At 38.9% G+C, this 19,476-nt stretch overlaps 1 protein-coding gene across 2 annotated transcripts in view; it reads right to left on the bottom strand.

Moving 5' to 3' along the window:
- The window catches only part of LOC135475273 (speract receptor-like), a 59,796-nt gene extending 43,335 nt beyond the window's left edge, over positions 1 to 16,461 (bottom strand). Inside the window, exon 1 of one of the 2 annotated variants that reach the window (XM_064755109.1) lies at positions 16,381 to 16,461. Coding sequence is in view for 1 of the 2 variants with exons in the window: in XM_064755108.1 (XP_064611178.1) it covers positions 6,077 to 6,143 (67 nt within the window). In the remaining variant the exon portion in view is untranslated. Of the gene's footprint in view, positions 1 to 6,076; positions 6,282 to 16,380 lie in introns of those variants that run through there. The other variant, XM_064755108.1, reaches the window with a different exon arrangement.
- Positions 16,462 to 19,476: the final 3,015 nt, after the last annotated feature.

The following is a 19,476-nucleotide window of genomic DNA, read 5'->3' as shown; positions in this document are numbered from 1 at the left end:
ATATAAGTGTGACTGGAGTGTGACTGGAGCAGGCTACCATTTTTGGATTTTATGACCTATACATCGCTTCAGTGTTTGTTTTGAGCTTTGTAAGTCACATACTTGCCAAATAAAGAAAGGGAGAGTAAAACAGAACTGAAAACAGAAGTTGCCATACGAGTGTGTCACTCACAACTATAGTTAGTTTTGCTTGTTGAAGTGCACAGTTTCTTGGGATCGGGCCGATTCCAGGTCTTACCATACCAGGTGCTTTGTGGGAACAGCCACTGCACCAGTGAGTTACTGTCGATGGGCCGAAGCTCTGTAATGCGCGAGGTCAATAAAACTGAACCCAACTATACTCAAAACAAGAAACAGTTTCGAGTTATGAGCCGAAGCTTTGCAAATTGGGGTAATAAGATTGGGTTCTTTTTACCCTTTTATATACATAGTGTTATTTCAACAAATGATTATGGGTTTATTTCAGGCCGTATGAAGACCAAGTTTGTGACAAATGGCGAACAACATAGACAACTTTTACCATGATATTAAAATATAATCTATTTGAACATAAACATGCATAAAAAATTGAGCCCTGTATATCCACCTGGGCAGAAAAGCTTGCGATATGGATATAGAAGAGAGTAAACGTTGTAGTAGAGAACGGTGTCCTACCTGCTTGTGGTTGGTCAGCGAGGGGTGGCCTAACTAAACACACAATCATTTGCAAACATGGTTACACTAACAACATGACAAGTGCGAATAAAAGTAGAAAAACTCGTATTACTGGTATGCAAATGACATGCCAGTTTGGTTCACACAATTAGCATTAAGATTACAAACATTCGACTTACATTAAGTCAAAAAAGTACAGAAGTGAAAGTAGTTCCAGATATAGTTTTCAATGGCCTTTTCTTGGATTCAAGCATGTTAACTTTATGACACTAGTAGAGGTGAACCAATGGCGATGCAATTCGTCAAGGAACAAAGCCATTAGGAATAATATCACCTCAGAATAGGCAGAGCTGACGAAAATTATGCCAGACCATGATTGCATTTCACCAAATAGAAACATTTACAAAGGTATAAATATCAACATGTACACAGGTTTCAAACAACAGTGAGAAGACAGTGAGCATAGTGTATGACAACGAACAACTGAATTTCCAGGTCTACGATTTCGAGTGGCAGCAATGCAATCGCTGTGAGTTCAAATCCAGTTCAGGCTGAATTCCTCTCCCGTCGCACGTGGAAGACCTGCCAGCAACATGCGGTAATAGGTTTCTCCAGGGCTCTGCCCGAGAATCCTACCACCATAATGCTGGTCACTGTCGTATAAGCGAAATACTCTTGAAAATATGGCCTAAAATTCCAATGAAATAAATACAAAAAACAAAGCCATGTTTGTCTGTAAATGGGATAGACAGCATCACTGATAATGGAACAGTGTGATCCCCTCCATTTTAATTCTTCTGAAAACTGCATCCGTGCAAATGTACACGTCTCGATAATACCATAACACGGTTAAAACCGCCATGAACGCATGTCTGATTCCTATGAGATACGAATTGAGGCACAGTAGTTATATTAGAATGGATGACAGGAAAATACACTAATATTCATGCAGGCACGCTTCACAGAGATCAGAGTGCATCGTGCGAACAATCGACAACCACATCATGGTGAAGTACGAGTAAGTATATCTCAGTTGGGATAACTCAAATGTGCCATTGGTGTTCTTCCTTTTTTGTACAATATATGCCTACTTTGGATATAATTCAAGAATACGCATTTTGTTTATTTTTTTTCGAATATAACATTGATGGTGTCTATTATAACTTTGGAAATACCATTGATCTTTCACAGAATTGCAAACATAGTATCGAATTAGTAAGAAGTTAAGCCGCAATGTTGTGGCAAGGCGAATCTCTAATGAACAATATAATCAACGAATACTTGATTGTCCGCATATTTCAGAAACGATCAAGCAATAAAATCAATTATTTTTTAGTCCTTTTATGACTAGAATTTACGTCCCTAAATGTACATAAATCAGAGAGTAAAATCTCATTTCCTGTGGTTGATCAATTTAATTCACCATGAGTTTACCAAGAAACTGGAATCGGTTGATTTTCGCAATAAGGTTTTAGCGATCATCGCATGGAATTGAGTTGAAATTGTATTATGACATATGGTATGTTTTTTATGATACAAATCATAGGCTACAGATGCGTTTGTCAGATTTGTTAATGTTGTTATGGAGAAAATAACATGGCACATTTGAAGTTATACGTGAGATAGTGAGACACAACCCTTACCCCTTGCGGCGTTCGCGACTGATTGGTTGTCTCCTGGCTTTTGTACGACGTTTTCATCACCCCCAACACAAGCGTCACCACAGTCTGTCAATTGGAGTAAGTCAAGGTGAGAAGCTCAGGGAGGTGGAGGTGGAGTGGGGGGGGGGGGGGGGGGGGGGAGTGGATTAAAAAATGTTAGCGTGCATGGGGGTTATTGACAGTTAGAAAATGGGGAGCAAAGAGTTTCACACAACCAAGAGACAAAGTAAGCAAATCTTGTAAAGCACCCCAATTATTAAATTAAAACAAAATAAATAAATTACATTTTAAAAAAAACCCAGTACATACTGTGTGGGTTTTGTTTGAGTTCTTTGGGTTTTTTTTTTCATCCATGACGATAAACGTCAAATTTTAACCTTTTTAGCGGCTTTCGATCTTTGTATAATTTAAGCTTGTATAATTTAAGCGGGTCTCACACGAAGCAGTGCCGCTAGTGAAAATACTACCAGCGATCGCAGATTTGTGGCCGTAGCCAAAACATTAGCGAAAGCTGGAAGAGTGAGAACCACTGCCTTCTGCAAGCTTTGCTCTCACATCATTGCAGTGTATACGTTGCAATATGCTCGAAAAAGACTCGCTCTGTCTCGCCGACCGAAACTCGCTTCTTGTGATTCTCGCGTCGTGTGATACCCGCTTTAAGAACTGTTCTTCTTACAGGCATTCAGATGTAAGAATAATTTGCTCATGACTTAGTTAATAATCCAAGGTTTGTGGAAATTAACTGGCACCTAACGATAAAAGCACTATGCAACAGAGTAGCCTTGACACCTTGGCAGCATTTTTTCTGTTGAAAAGAAACTCAAGTCATGTCTCATCTTGCTTTTACACATTCAGTTATGGATTCTGTCTCAGATTTATATTCCCTCCCAGAATGCAGTTTGAACTCATTCGATTATCGATTCTGACCACATGTATTCACATATCCCCAGCGTGCCATATGTTAAACTTCTGTGTTTCTGTGTTTCCAACGATCGGGTAACCTAAGCGTTCAGCAAATTTCCCATTAACCGCATTGGACTGGTGTATATACTGGCTCTGTGTGAAGGGGGAATCAAGGCTGGTGAACATGTGTTTACGTTATCGGTTTTTCATGTAAAATATTAAATGGCCCCAATTATCCAGATTATATGTGTGATGAAATAAGCACACAAAACATTTTTCTCCGTGCTTTAAACTCGCAGCCCTTTGTTTTTTGCATTTTACTTTGGAAGATGAAATACATCTTGTCATCAATACCTGACAGCCTTGAGGAATAGCATCGCGTGTAGCAAGAAATAATGATGAAGGCGATAGGATCCGAGCAGTTACTGACATAATATATCTTTATTATCTTACTATAAAGCAAGCTATTAAGAGACTAAATCTGATTAACCATAAAACACAAGGAATGACCAAACATCAAAACAGAATTTATAAGCAGAAACATCAGAGCGTTTAGGGCCATGAATTGATAATTTGTCTTGCCTTTATGTGCAAAGCATATATAATTTATGGACTATCAGTCTACAGAGGGAGTATGGGTAATAACAACATTAACAAAAGTGCTGTTGCGATCTAAAAGGATTCTCAGTGTCAATTCTCATATCTTATGTCGTGTACTCAAGTCATGCAGATTCAGATTACGGATTAACACAGTTTGTGTCCGAGGACTGAGTAAGTACTTGGGACTTTTTCAGTCATATGACGATGAAGGAATCCTTAGACTGAGTGTATGTAATGTGCCACTTAGTTGCATGCCGGATCTCTACCACTCTTTTATCTAGTGCAGTTTCATTGAGACGCCTTACCGAAGGCAAGTAAGGCGCCCCACCCGAGCCATTATACTGATACGGGTCAACCAGTCCTTGAACTATCACCTAAATGCTGGAGCCCAAGCGAGGAAGTTAAAGCTTCCTCTTTTAAGGTCTTGACCCTAGATCTACCACTCCCGAATCGGACGCTCTACCAACTGTGCTATCGAGAGCAGAAACCTACTCAACACCAAGAGTACAACTCGCCATCATGTCTACTAAATAAAGTCTGTGCCATATATCGGATATTTATTCATCAGAATTAATGTCATTAAAACACGTGAAAATGTAAATATCAACCATTTCCAGTGGACAACTTTAAAATGAATAGAAAGTTAATTGTGAGGAAACTTGAGCTTAAACCAGTGTTTCTACGTCTCTTTGGTTCATGTCTATTTATGACCTTTAGTTTCTTTATTTTCACATGGTTAGTCCATCTAATGACCAACATATTCATTACTTTTTCGAAAAATTGGGAGACAAATGTAATTCTTCCTTTCAGCACTACTAATATTTTAAAAATTAGAAGAAATAAGATATCACGGGGTGTATTACAAAACAAAGCCAGTTGTACCCTGGCTATGGACTGTATATGTTCTAATTCAAACAAGGAAAGGCAGTAAAAACATCGTTGTTTATAACAAATACTACACTTGGGTATGAGAAGCCGAATGTTGCAATATTCAAAAACAAACAAAAAAGTCATTCAATCTGAAAGGAACATCATGCAATAAAAATCACGCTTAATCGAATGAATATGACGTATCAACATATTTCTCAACCTGCTAGTCAGTGTATTCGTGCTTGGGAGTAGGGGATGAACATATGCGGCTAGAATAAATGCAGACTGAAAATGTGCATAATTCAAGAAGAAAACACCTTTTGAAATAAAACCTTCCTCCATCTGTTGTACAATTTATTTTTAAAATGTTTCTTGGGCAATAAAAGAAAAACTTGAAAAAAAGCCCTCTAGACTGAAGGAATATACGTTACGTCAGACTTTATCCGTTTTATGTAGTTTAGAAATGCAGTTTTATGTCTTTTACTTCGTAGTGCACTTGAGTATTTAACATAACAATAATGCTAATGAGCATAGTTTGCAAAGATAATTTTGAACACATTATATTTTTCAGCTCATACGCAATTGAACTTCATTATAAAATCGATATCTATTCTTATTTGAATGCAGAAACAATTACTTTCTTTAACTTTGTGAATATAGGCCTAACGTTAGAGCAAGAAGTACACACCCACGTGGCTTATTCAGCCTTCCGTGTGTGTGTTTTTTTATACACTCCTTACAATTATTCCCGTGGCCTTAAACATGCTAATTTGAAACCTATGGGTAACATGGTTCTATAAAACTACCTTATATATAGACTAGATTATACGTATAATAGACTGGGGATATACATAGCTCTCGTCTTTGCCGTATTATGGAACTCCCTAACTGAATTATGACAATAAAGAAACAAGAAATGACAAGTGTATCGTCAGCTTAGTTACAGTGTTCTTGTTCCACGTTATGATGAATTGCTCAACAAAAACTCAACAAAACAGATTTCACCTCACTTTACGGGAACCGTTTAGCGTTTTACTAGTATCCACAAAATAAAGGTTGCTAACATTGAAATGTTAGTGACAGAATGATACAAGGGCGTCAGAAGCAAGTGAGTATTACTTGAATAACTATTCACAATTTAGGGCTCTCTGAGTGATAGCTAATCTTGCCAACGCCTACAAAAGTACAAAGTCCAAGATTTCTCAAAGGATAAACTTCAGTTATGTCTTGATCTAGGCTGCCTTACATTAGATTTACAAATGACTTGCATTTCCGACCATACTGGATCTCTTATAAAAGAAGCCTATTTACAAGTGTAATAATAATATTTATTTATTTATTTATTTATTTATTTATGTACCTGTACAACAATCTAAAAAGGTACTAACCTTGAGCATAAAATGTACTGCCAAGGGCCCTTTCAATTCCTGCCTGTTCCTTACTCAAAATGAGCATGTGGTAACTGACAAGCGTCGGCCAAAGATCACTGTTTCTGGAAAATTGTATACTGTCTACTACCCAGCTGATGATAACTGCGATGTCCGTCGAGTAGAAGTCAATCACATCCTTCACAGTAGTATTGGAAAGATCTAGGGAAGCTCTGAAGGCCTTGATACGGTCGTGGAAAGTCTCTCTCGTAATGAAATATTCGGGAGAATCCCTCAGTTCCGGCCACCTTGTCAGGGAAGCGATGGACGCGTCTGTGTCGTTGTACTTCTGTTTCAGTTTGCTGTACACGCTGGGGTCTCCATTAGAGCCCACGTATAAGGCCGTGTTTCCCCTCTCCAGTTGCGCTGTGTGTACGACACTGGCCGTCTCGATGCTAAATAGAATGTTTTCTCTGATTACAGCGGTTCCTTCCACCTTTGTTGATGTCTCTGACAAGGTGATCGCGTTTTGGACGGTCAGAATAATCACAGGTAGCATTGCGACAGCTATTAGTTTGATCATCTGTGAGTACTTGGCATGGCCGACTCCGTGGTCATCACTACATCGTCCGTACTTCAGGGGAATTAGGTTCCCCCAGTGACCAACCTCCAGGGTTTCCTGGACCGTAGATAAATCATCCATGTCCTGCATTTCCGAACTGCGAGTCATAAAAATATTTGATCCCCCGGGCAATTTCCCATTCGTTTCTATATCCATGATGTCAGAATTACGAAGTTTTGTGAAACTTGACACCGAAACCAAAAGCACTTTTCAGTAAACAGAAGAAAATATTCCAGTGAAGATCCCCTAACCGATGTTATTTTTTCTTTTCAAGTTGAGGAAAACGCTACAGAAAAGCGTTTACCAAAGTCACAAAAGGTTGTTGAATCAGCTTCATGCCGTCAGGTACACCTAGATTTGTTAAACCCCACTCGACCGTCTCGTGAAAATGCTGTAGCAGTGAGAGAGAATGAAGGTCTCGCTATTCTCTGGTGCACATCTGTTATTGGCAGTGGCTAGCTGTCGTGTCCGCTCGTGGTAGCATGAAGAAAGATACTGATCGAATGAACTTCACTTTTGATCTTACACTGAAGTTTTGTGTGACGGAACCTGCTCGAACTCTGGGACCTACAGCACGAAGTGGAGGCAGTGAGGAAGTTTTTATGTCATGCAACCCTATGATCCGTTATACCTGTGCGGTCGGCTGCATGGTGGGAGGTAGACTACCTGCGATTGGATTGATGGGCGGGCGTGAGTGAGAGACAGCTGAACTCTTCCTTATAATCAATACCATACCGTCTAATGACACATCACTGGCTGACAGTTTCAAGCTCGAATATCCTGTTTCACTGAAGCTGTTCTTTTTACATCGCGTTAATACACCGTTGAGGTAGATACCGCTGTTCGCCGCTCTGCTCGCCCGCCACAGACACAATGTCCCGCCTAACTACAGAGAATAGTACTCATTAGAAGTTGCTACATGCGCACAATATGAACAATGTTACCATAATATGTTCGATTCCTGAACAGACATTTCTGGGAGATAAGGGGAAGCTACGACAACATGCTACTATTCCGACTGGTATCTGTCACATCGCATTATAGGTCGTCAAAATAGTTCCCTGCAATGAATATCAAGAGATATATGTATAGGAATATATCAACAGCCAGGTAATGTAAAGGAGCTCCCTGTGTTCACGGGATGGACAGGGTTAAACATCTTTTCAGCCTCCATAAGGTTTATTTATACTCAGGAAGTTCTCATTTATTTGATGGCGGCCTCAATAACAGCTTAGTGACTTAAAGTCGTGCGTTCTAACGCAGCACTCGCTAAAATGTCTGTCGCAGTATATCGAGTAAAATTGAAGGAGGTGGCCGAGTTGTTAAACATACTTACTTTTCCATAGCTAAGTCACAAGACCGGTTTCAACAGATTGTAACATCTGGGAGCCTCCGTTGTCAGAGTGTCATCATCTATATCCATCTTCAAAGTTGAGATGAAGAAAGCCTATACTGCACATTTTGGCACAACTTTAGTTTTTGGATCGCTTCCATACTTTGCACGTGTATACTTGCTTTCTGTTGAGATCCCGATACGCGCTGTGTGAGTTGTGAAATATTTACTTTAATAGGGCATGCGGATAAAATGAACAACGTTTATTATGCACTGACCACAGTAATCAGGCTTGACAGCAGGGAGGTGGAGAGATGGTGGGATTGTACATAGGTAAGCGGAACGACTATCCCAGTCAATTATAGGCGAGGGTTCTTGACTCCGTTATTCAAAAGAGTTTTAAGACTTAATACCAGGTTTAACTTTTAATAAGTTTCAAGTTTGTATTGAACCCACAAATCAATTGCGAAACAGTATATTAAACATGAACTATATCTGCAGCTGTTATACTCTGACTTTAGACAACTGCACTGGCTGCTGAGTTTGGCTAAAATTTAGAATTTAAATTATGCCTTAATACAGATAATAGCTAATTAACTTTCGAACAACTCGGCCCAGGAGAACAATGTTCAGAACATCACGTCACATTTCCCACGTCATATCACATTATCACGTTACATGGCTCACGCTACATCACATCATCACGTATCTCCTAGTGGCTTTTGTTAGTCAAAATTACGCGTCTCAGCCACACCCATCATAGTAGCAATAACTTGTGATGTTCACTGAAATCGTCACACGCATTAGATCTAACCCATTGCGAGATTGCTGAGGCACTCAGTGCGGTCGTTCTTCAGACCAGAGTTGAACGACTAGTTGAGTGCAGCCGTGCATCAAACCAGAGCTGAACCGCTGGGTTCGGCCGTTCGTCAAACCAGAGTTGAACCGCTGGTTGCGGCCGTTCGTCAAACCAGAGTTGAACCGCTGGGTGCGGCCTTTCGTCAAACCAGAGTTGAACGACTAGTTGAGTGCAGCCGTGCATCAAACCAGAGCTGAACCGCTGGGTTCGGCCGCTCGTCAAACCAGAGTTGAACCGCTGGGTGCGGCCGTTCGTCAAACCAGAATTGAACCACTGGTAACGGCCTTTCATCAAGCCACATGAATTTTCAAGCTGCGATCATCGTTTATCAAAAGGTGCACCATGTCTTTAGCTCACTAACCCCATTGTCTATGCGCAGTCAAAGGCCATTTTAACCGCAATTGACGTTTCACCTATACGGGACTTCCACAAATAAGTTCGAACGTCTCATGCAATCTCAAAGCTTTTCATAGTCTGACATGGCATCAATGTTGATCAAACAAAACTTTTACAACGAAGTTTTACTTTGTAAATCCTTTACAAAACCTCGAACGTAATATTCTATTTACTGCCTATGGAGAAAATTGACTGTTGGCAAACGTCGTGTCAGAAGATCTTCAGGTCAACAATTACATGATGTCACTCGGTCGGTAACACCATGTCTAGCGCTAAGGAATTTAAGAAAGGTACTTTTCCCTTCGAACCACTCCACATACACTATCAAGCTTACTTGTGTCATAGAAGGGCTATGTCAGTGTTTATACTTGCTTAGTGGGAATTTCCGTTTAGTTCAGTTGTTAGAGCCGTGGACATTGGCTGTGCAGGCTTTGGAGGTCCAGTAGGAAACCGTAGGAAATATGAACGCATAGTACTTAGCTTAATTACTTCACAATAGGAACATTCTCAGCAAATTTAAAAGCAATCGTTCCAATTCAATCATCAGTCTCAAGATCAGTAACTAATGTATTGCCCTGTCACATACTCATTGTACGAGTTATTATTTTTGAAGTTCGGCGAAGAGCCAAACTGCTGCAAACTCATCACACATTTATGTTAACACCTGTATAGAATATGAGTATATTAAAACTCTAAGTTAAATGTAAAAACAGTTTGCTTAAAGATTACATATAAAACTCAAATTTAAACGGCATCAGACTGAACATCTGCATTAATTTTCTCATCTTCCATCTGAAACACAGTAACTTCACAGTCAGTTGCCGAAGAACTTGAACTTGCGTCACAACGCAACGGTTTAACACGTCCATCCGGACATATATAAGAACGATAAGGAACACAACACAGACACGGGACAATTCGATTTTCAGACATGTCCTTACAGATACATTAATACCTCCACTTGAACACTTTAAAAACTTCGAATCATGTTTTAATTCAATGCAACAGCGCTCAATTCTGGACCCAAGAAGTGCAGCTTTTCCAGCCTCCTGATCAGTGTGCACGAATCGTGGAAAATCGTCCGTGCTACAAACAGAAAGTAAACATCACTGCCACAAACCGAAGTAAACATCCGTGTCGCTAATCGAAAGTAAATATCAGCACCACAAATCGAAATAAACATCTCTACCACAAACTAAAACTAATTCCACAAACCGAAAGTAAACATCCTTGACATAAACCAATAGTAAACATTCATGTTGCAAACCAGAAGTAGACAAGCATCTACATCGCAAACCAAAGCAAATATCCATGCCACAAGCTTAGAGTAAAGACGAAAGTCACAAAATGAAAATAAAACATCCTTGTCAAAAACCGGAAGTAAACATCCAGGCCACGAACCGAAAGTAAACAACAATGTCGCTAATCGAAAGTAAACATCACTGCCACAAACCAAAAGTAAACACACAGGCCGCAAATCAAAAGTAAACATTTCTGCCACAAATCAAAAGCAAACACCTCTGCCACAAACCAAAAGTAAACATCTCTTTCACAAACCAAAAGTAAATATTTTCGCCACAAACCAAAAATACAAATCCCCGCCACAAACCAAAGTAAACATCTCCGCCACAAACCAAAGTGAACATCCCCGCCACAAATCAAAAAGTAAACATTTTTGCCACAAACCAAAAGTAAACATTTTTGCCACAAACCGAAGTGAACATCTCCGCCACAAAGCAAAGGTAAACATTTCCGCCACAAACCAAAAATAAACATCTTTGCCACAAACCAAAAGAAAACATCTCCGCCACAAACTGAACGTAAACATTTCCGTCACAAACCAAAAGCAAACATCTCTGCCACAAAGCAAAGGAAAGCCCCTCCGCAACAAACCAAAAGCCAACATCTACCCCACTTACCAACGGTAAACACCTCCGCCACAAACAAAAAGTAAACACCCCCGCCACAAACCGAATGTGAACTTCCCTCCAACAAACTAAAACTAAAGCCACATGCCGAAAATAAACATTTTAGCCGCTAACCAAAAGTAAACCATCCTTCCTGCAGAGGCTGTGGCGCCGGAAGCTGAACTACAGCCGGCGCAAGTCTGTTATCATGAGTTGTAGATTTGCAGACCTTCAAACTGAAGTAAGGGAGGTGAGCAGATTGTTGTCGGCACCAAATCTAGATCTGATTAGCAGAATGTTTAGATTAGATCATTGTTTGTGTCAGCTGGACAGACGATGAAAGTGTATGGGCTGTTTGATACATGTATAGCTGGAGGGGACATTCATGCAAGCAATAGAAAATGGCCTTTCGTTAGTGACACGTGACAAACCAAGCTCTACACATTTATATGTTGTATGTCTATATTTTTTTCCAGGAAAATGCAGTTAGAACACGTTTTCTAATATATATTGTTAAGCTTCATAAGCCTTGTTTCAACACCAGTAACTCATTGCCTCAGGTGACGATTTTTAGACCTTTTCTAAACATCATACAGCTACACAACAGCTATGTGTACTGCAAGATGATCACGTTTTTGTGGGATGTGTTGCCTTCTTTTCTTGACTTTTGTATGTAACACTGAATCCCCTATACTTTCTCGCTAACAAAAAGAGAAACAACAATTTCTCATGCGAATTTAAGGCCTATTTCTTCCGCGAATGTGTCCCATTTTCACCATTTCTACGAACATTTTGACATGTAGAAAAAATATCTGTTCGAAAAAACTCACCACGCACAGATAATTGAAATTTTTGCCAGATGTACTGTCTTTGGTTCTGACGCACCGAATTTCAAACTTCTTAATCATTCCCTGACGCGTGTATGGTGGATTAGCATCCAGTTGTTAGTTATCCTTTCACATTCTGAGCTGTCGTTCTACTTGTAATCAACCGAATAAAGATTTCTGTTCCATCACAGACAAGCCAACCTTACTCGAATAAAACGCGTGACAGTCTAGCTTTTCCGGTGGTACCAAATAACAAAGATAACGTGATCCATTATAAACATCGTCAGTGACAGATTTATTAAGATATCACGCATGCCAAGCTTACTGACTGAATTGTAGACATGCAGGCTGAATTTCAACGTGAAAAAAAAAAAAAAAAAAACACCACAGGACACCAAATAACCGTCTGGTCGCAGAGGAAACCCTGTCTCCACTGTCATGTCAGTCGGTGTCGATTCTGCATTCAAAAATATAAGTAATCGTACCCAGTTGTCGCGTATCGAGTAATGAGGTCTTTGAATGGAAATATCGGCTCCTAAGGAATCATCTTCAAGTAAAACCCTGTTAAGTTCGAGCCTGTAATGTCCCAAATCTGCACACTTTCAGAGGACCAAATATGAAATCATGTTTTATTCCATACAACTGCGCAATTTTAAGGATCTGTGATTTAACCGATGTATCCGAAAGACTTCGGCCTACTTTCATAAAGCTTCATGTCAGTTTTTCGTAACTTTCCCCGAAATCTCTTTACGGTGGCATAACTTGGACAATGCTATTTGTACAAGTAAATAGACTTAGGAAGTCTTGTGAAAATGTCCTTAACCTATACACATAGTTCCGGCCGTGAAAACGCCATGTATATCATACCTATATTTTTTAAACTTATTTCATTAGAGCGTCTATGCCCAAAATATGCCAATTATTCGGTCGCGTGTGAGTCCACCACTCGTGAGCCTCGCTAATGTCTTTGCTGTTGTACAGGTTTCTTGACCCTTGCAGAGCTTTGACGTAAGTTTCTACAAAACTACTTACTCTTTATGAAAAATGCTTTTAGACCTTGTTGCTAAATATATTGAGGTATATTTAGAGCTGATATAAAGTTGTAATTCGCTGTCGTTTAGGGTACAGAAATTTGTTAAGATGCATATATACATCGCAATCGATCGATGTCCGACATGTTATGAGTGAACTTCATTTACCGCCAGTTATGAAGTCGGAACCACAAAATCAGTTAAGTCAGGAAATGTATCCTAGTTTCTACAACTCCAGATTTTACTTATCTGAAGTCGTAAATTCCCTTGTGTTATCGCTTTGGACAGAAGAAATCCACTATTTTGACGAGCGTTTCTATCGGTAGGGGAGGTGCAGATTTGACAAGAGCGGAACGACTATCACAGTCTATTAGACGAGGGTCCAGAGGCCGCCTAGGCCCCGGAAGCTCCAGGATATTAGATTGCCGGAGTGGGAAGCTGAGTGATTTCGAAATGTTTCGAATGCAGATTTGGCCGGTGTGTACACATTCATTTTCACATTAAAAAAAAAAACAAAAAAAAAAACAAAACAAAACAAAAAAACCCCCCAAAACAACTCAAGTTCAGTTTAGGTGGGGTTGAAAACAGACTGTCCCTGAATATATAGTATTTATTGTCATGGGTTTCAGTACAAGTAAAACTGCGGCAGTACAAGTCAAAACTGCGGCATCTGTCTTTTCCACCAGACGGAAATGGCTACTGCTGCCTGCGCGGTACGATTCAAGAGCGGTAATTCTGTAAAAAAAAGTCGTCTTTCACTGGGAACAGTATGGAACGGTTCACATAACACGTCTAAATAGGCCTATATATTATTTAGTAAACTGGTACGAAATTGAGATAATGGTCTGTATAGGCTACAGCAAATATCAGTCGAATGAATGTTAATGCGTCCGCCCCCTCCGGGGGGCATGGACTGGCGGTACTAAGAACCGCGCAGCACGGTTTAGTGTTCATGGATTGGCGGTACTGGATACCCCGCACCAGATGTTTTAGTGCAAATGGACTGGCGATACTGAATACAGCACAACATAAAGGAAATACATAGTAGATTGGAGCAATGAAATAACGTAAGACTTCTCATGACACATACAATCGACCTGACGAAGTTTAAATTATTTTAATAAACTCTTGCTTTATTGTTGAACCTGAAACATTTGGGAGTGTTTTGTGATATAGTACACATTCTCCTATAAACTGTTGAGTTGTACAACGAAGACGTAGCAGTATTTGGATTAACGAACCTGCTGGTAGCGGCGTCTCCAAAGAAACAGTGAAGTACATCAGATTCCGCGAAACCATGACTACCAAGGAAACCGGATGTATTTACTACTTGTATGGAGAAGCTTTTTATTCTTTTAAGTTAACAGTGATAGATCCCAACCTGTAAGGCATTGTATTCACTGTTTGGTGGCAGTTTCCTATTATTAGTATTATTATCCAGATAAATGACAAAACGACAGTTTTGAATTATGTATTTTTCGTATGTATTAGATAATATTAATGTGGTCCTCGCAACTTTTTCCTCAAGTATATATATATATATATATATATATATATATATATATATATATATATATATATATATATACACAATGCATCTGCCCATTAATTAATGTTAACAGGGTATGCCACATCAATATAAAATAGTCACCATATTCAAAAGCATGATTCACTTCTTTCTGTAATACGTACAAGTATACATGAAAAGAACAAATGCATTTCTATTTCAGTCCATGATATGTAGATCTACTTAAAAGGCTATATATATGCTTGCTCACATAATTCAAATACCCAATGCCCCCCACATCTCTATATACCTACAGGGCCAACCTTCTATAATAGTTATCGTGTTTATGAACAGCTACTGTTTCTTTTTAAAACAGCAGTAATTATTTTTTAGATCTACCTGCGAAAGTCGAGATTCTGTTAATACAGGTTAGGCCTATATATCACATCGAATATTTATCTATAGACTAATAATATGACCCACCCATCTAAGGTTCTTGCGATATGCTTATAAATGTGCTGCCAATTATATACCAAAATACCAAAAGATACTCGTGCACATCCTGTCTCTGAATACAGTTTATACAGAAGAAAAAAAAACTATTGTCTTTTCATGAATTATATACATATTGTCCATATGCCGTATCAAGTACAGAGAAATGCAATGTACAAAGCAGGCTAGACCCTAGTTCGTCTCACCACATAAAATAATCTGTCCATGCAAATATCCGTCCACAACTCCCCGAACACAATACGCTGCACTCGAACTGGCACTTCCATTTCAACAGATGATATCAACACTGTTAGTACAAATGCACTATGTACAGTCTCACTGTACATAGATGTATGCAAGTCGCTTTATGTACCGACATGTTTCGCTGAAGTAAAGTTACGGTAGGACGATTCAGCAATACGAGCAGCCACTATTTATTTCTCAGCGATATTATCTTGTTCGTGTGTGTACATTGTGCCTTACAGGCCTACACGTCTCTTTATTCCTAGATTAACCATTGACATATTGCAAGAACACATACATCCAATTTATTTTCGTTACCGTAAGATAATGATCTTGCATACACGTGCATTAACTAGACCCGCATCAACCAATATCATAGGGGGTAAAATAGATTTGTAATATGGAGGTATAAGAGTCATATTCAAGCGTATTCTTCACATACACGGGAGCCAGTTAATTTACAATTGCAATATCTCTATGTACAAGGGCGTTCATAATCTGGGATTATATTTATGAATATGCATCCTGTGAGCTCCAAGATTCAGACAAATTTCAGCTGCAAAAAATGCATTGTCCATGCATTGATATTTTTTTCCGAACACATTCTACGACAAAGACATGAAACTTAAAAATTCAGGGAACTTGTAAGTATCATCAGAAGTGAACACGAAGTATTTCCAGAAAGCAAGAGACATTTTCTTTGTCCAGAAGAAGGCACCTTCGCTTACACCGGAGACATGTCACAGGTTTTTCTCCACACAGAAGAGATGTGTTTCTATCTTCAGGCTAATATTTTAGGTCAACTTGAAACGCACTTATTCATCAATGGTACTCAACGTTGTCACCGTGCATAGCTTGCAATTCAAAAATTTGCATTCCCTTCCTTAATTAACATACCATAATATTATTTCGAATAATACGGCTTAGTACAATAAGTCTAATGGTAATTTCTTCAGTTCTGAATAAAGTACTGATATTGGACAAAGCATATACTCTTCATGTGAGATAAACTATGCAATATGTCTAACAAATATATGGACCGACACAGCGGATTCATAAAGGGCTTAACACAGTACACATTTACAAAAACATATTAAAAATGTTTTACCTTGTAACTCGATAAAAGTTGTCCAGGAGACCTCTTGAACTATAGAGAGTTATATGTGAATATCGGATACGCTGCCTCTTGACATGCAAAATTCTGAAGAAAAAAAAGCTACAACAAAAACACCAGATTCTTAACTTGACGCAGTGGGATTAAATAGTCCTCACTTATGTTACTATGTAAATATAATGCAAAAGGTGTAAAAATGTGGAAGGCTCTGCATTTAAATATACAAGATGGCAACAAATAATACTGGTATTTAATATCTAGTTTTGGTACAGTATGAATAATAAACCTCATGCCCCAGACAGGTTTTGCGTTAAAACAATCTGACATAACACGTACCTGAAGAATTATATTACAACCTTTTTTTGAAACTTACTTGATGAACAGATGCATGTTATCTTCTGTTAATGGTCGAATGAGACAATGTACTAAGGAAATACACTTTGCCACAAATGCCTGATTCTGTTAGGTGTGTATTCATTTCAGTGACGTTCTACTAACAATTCAATAATATTCTACTTATTACAGCGACCAGACACAAAGCTGGGAGACCAAAAATGGACAGAACCAGGCTGTGCAAACAACCTGATACCAATTCGACTTTCAAAACTATTATATTTGATACATATTCTTGTTTATTTTTGTTTATCCTTATGAGTTAATTTGGAAAGATATCACGAGTGTTAAATGATACAACAAATCTATCAATATAAATTATGGTCAACTTCTTTGACTTTTTAACACTTAAATCAGTATTGCCCCAGGATATTTAACAAAACTAGACATTTCAAGAAGTTTTGTACAGCAAAAAATGTTAAGCGCCAGTAAAACTAGAAGTGTATAGATCTTTGGTCAGAGTAAAAGGTAAAGCTGATTAACCTAATGATACAGGCATCCTTCCGCAGGTCCTTGTCGTATATACAAGAAAAGAAAAAGTTGTCCACTACTGAAAAATGGAGAATAATGGGCAATGCTGGAATGTCATGCAGATGTATTGTGCTAAAGTTTGAGTATCACCACGGTGACATCTCTTGTACAAGCTACGTCCAGAAGTCAAAGACCGCACAAGGTACCAAAGACCCAGACTAACACGTAACCATGAGGATCTTTCTTTGGTAGAGAAACATGCTGAAAGTAATGACGTCAAAGACCATATAAAGTACCAAAGACCAAGAGTAACACGTAACTGTGAGGACCTTTGGCTGATAAAGAAACATGGTCAAAATAATGACCTCAAAGACCGTACGAGGTATTAAAGACTAAGAGTAACACCTAACCATGAGGACCTTTGGCTGGTACAGAAACATGCACGAATTAACGCATCAAAGAACGTACAAGGTATCAAAGCCCAAGAGTAACACCTACCCGTGAGGGCCTCTGGTACAGAAAAATGCCCGAATTAATGACGTCAAAGACCATAAAATGCACCAAAGACCAAGAGTAACACCTAACCGTGAGGACCTCTCGTTGGTACAGAAACATGCCAAACTTAATGACGTCAAAAACCGCACAAGGTAAACAAGAACAAGGGTGTCCTCTAATCGTGAAAATCGGGCATGGCTGTGGGCTGAGACTTGTAGGACGGTTTCTTCTTTACCAGTGTCCCAATGCTGAGGATCCATTGAGATAACCTCAGAAGACTTTCTTCGATGAGGGTCAGGAGTTGCCTCAAGGCGACAGAACTTACTACTCGACCGATGTAAAGGCTCGACGGCACAGACCAATGGCTATTACTAAAAATAGGCCATACAAACTCCGTGGCCGCCATGCAGGTCGGATTTGAACCCAGCTGAGCATCTGTGGGACATTTTTTGACATAGTATGCGTCCAAAGGATGATCTGGTGCAAACTGGATCAAAATTTGATACTGCTCTACACCAGGAATGGCAGTGAGTGTCACAACAGTCCATTATGAGACTTATTCCTAACATGCAACGAATGTTACAGGCAGTGAATGATTAATGGACCTCACACAGGTCAATGACTGATCTGAAGTAAGCTCACTTCTCATGTGTGAAAAAGGAACTCTCTGTTTGTTGATATATGCAGCCACATATCACGGATGGTGGCCGTTTTTCAGCCCGAAAACGGGACTCACAGTTTTCCATAACCACATCAGTTAACATAAAACTGCAATGATCCAAACAATTTTCATCATTCTGTAAAGTCTATTAACTTTTTCACAGATTTCTGTCTCTTCACATATGGACACCAGCTTTCATATTGTTGGGTGGCCCTTAACATTGTTTTCCATATGTACATTTGGACTTTGCTGCTAGAACGATCTCGTTTTGACAAATGAGCAATCCAATGACTGGATCCACGAGGCACAGGTTAGTGTCGACTGTAGCTTACAGTGACCTGGGTACAACATTGTGGTTATGGCAAAACTTAATATTGCGGACATTAACATGGAATAATATACAGTAAAAAAATTCACAACAATAGCTTATGATAATAAATGAAATTTCAATTCTTTCCTTTACAGTGCAAACCCTTGATAATACAGAGTACACATTCTCATTCCTAAAAATATTAGTTGATTTATTTATTTGATTTATTTGATTGGTGTTTTTTGCCGTATTCAAGAATATTTGAATTATATGAGGGCGTCCAACATTATGGTGGGAGGAAACCGGACAGAGCCCGGGTGAAACTCGCCACCATCCGCAGGTTGCTGGCAAAAATATTCCCTGAAACTGTGCTTATATGCTATGCTTTCATAACTGTTTGCACGATTATTTGAGATTATCGTAATTTTGACAAGAACTTATCCTAAATTCCTTGCACATTTGTACAGTTGTCTTGGCATGTGGAGAGTTTTTTTAAAAAATAGATAAAACTGCTGAATCTTTATCATGTTTATTCGTACTACTTTTAATTCATGTGATTTTTTGGATGTTATGTACAAACTGACAGTGAATTAAAAATAAGCCAAACTAAACCCTTCTCTTAAACTTTATGTTTATCATTACTGGTATATGATAATATATTTACTACACCGCAATCAAAAAAAAATTAATAGATTTATTTTGAAGTTATGTAAGTTAATTATATATGTAGAGGCTGTCATAAGACTATTTGCCTCTCTTT

Source organism: Liolophura sinensis, chromosome 9, assembly GCF_032854445.1.
Source record: "Liolophura sinensis isolate JHLJ2023 chromosome 9, CUHK_Ljap_v2, whole genome shotgun sequence".
In the NCBI taxonomy this organism is placed as follows: domain Eukaryota; kingdom Metazoa; phylum Mollusca; class Polyplacophora; order Chitonida; family Chitonidae; genus Liolophura; species Liolophura sinensis.
This window is presented reverse-complemented; position numbering and strand designations above follow the sequence as displayed.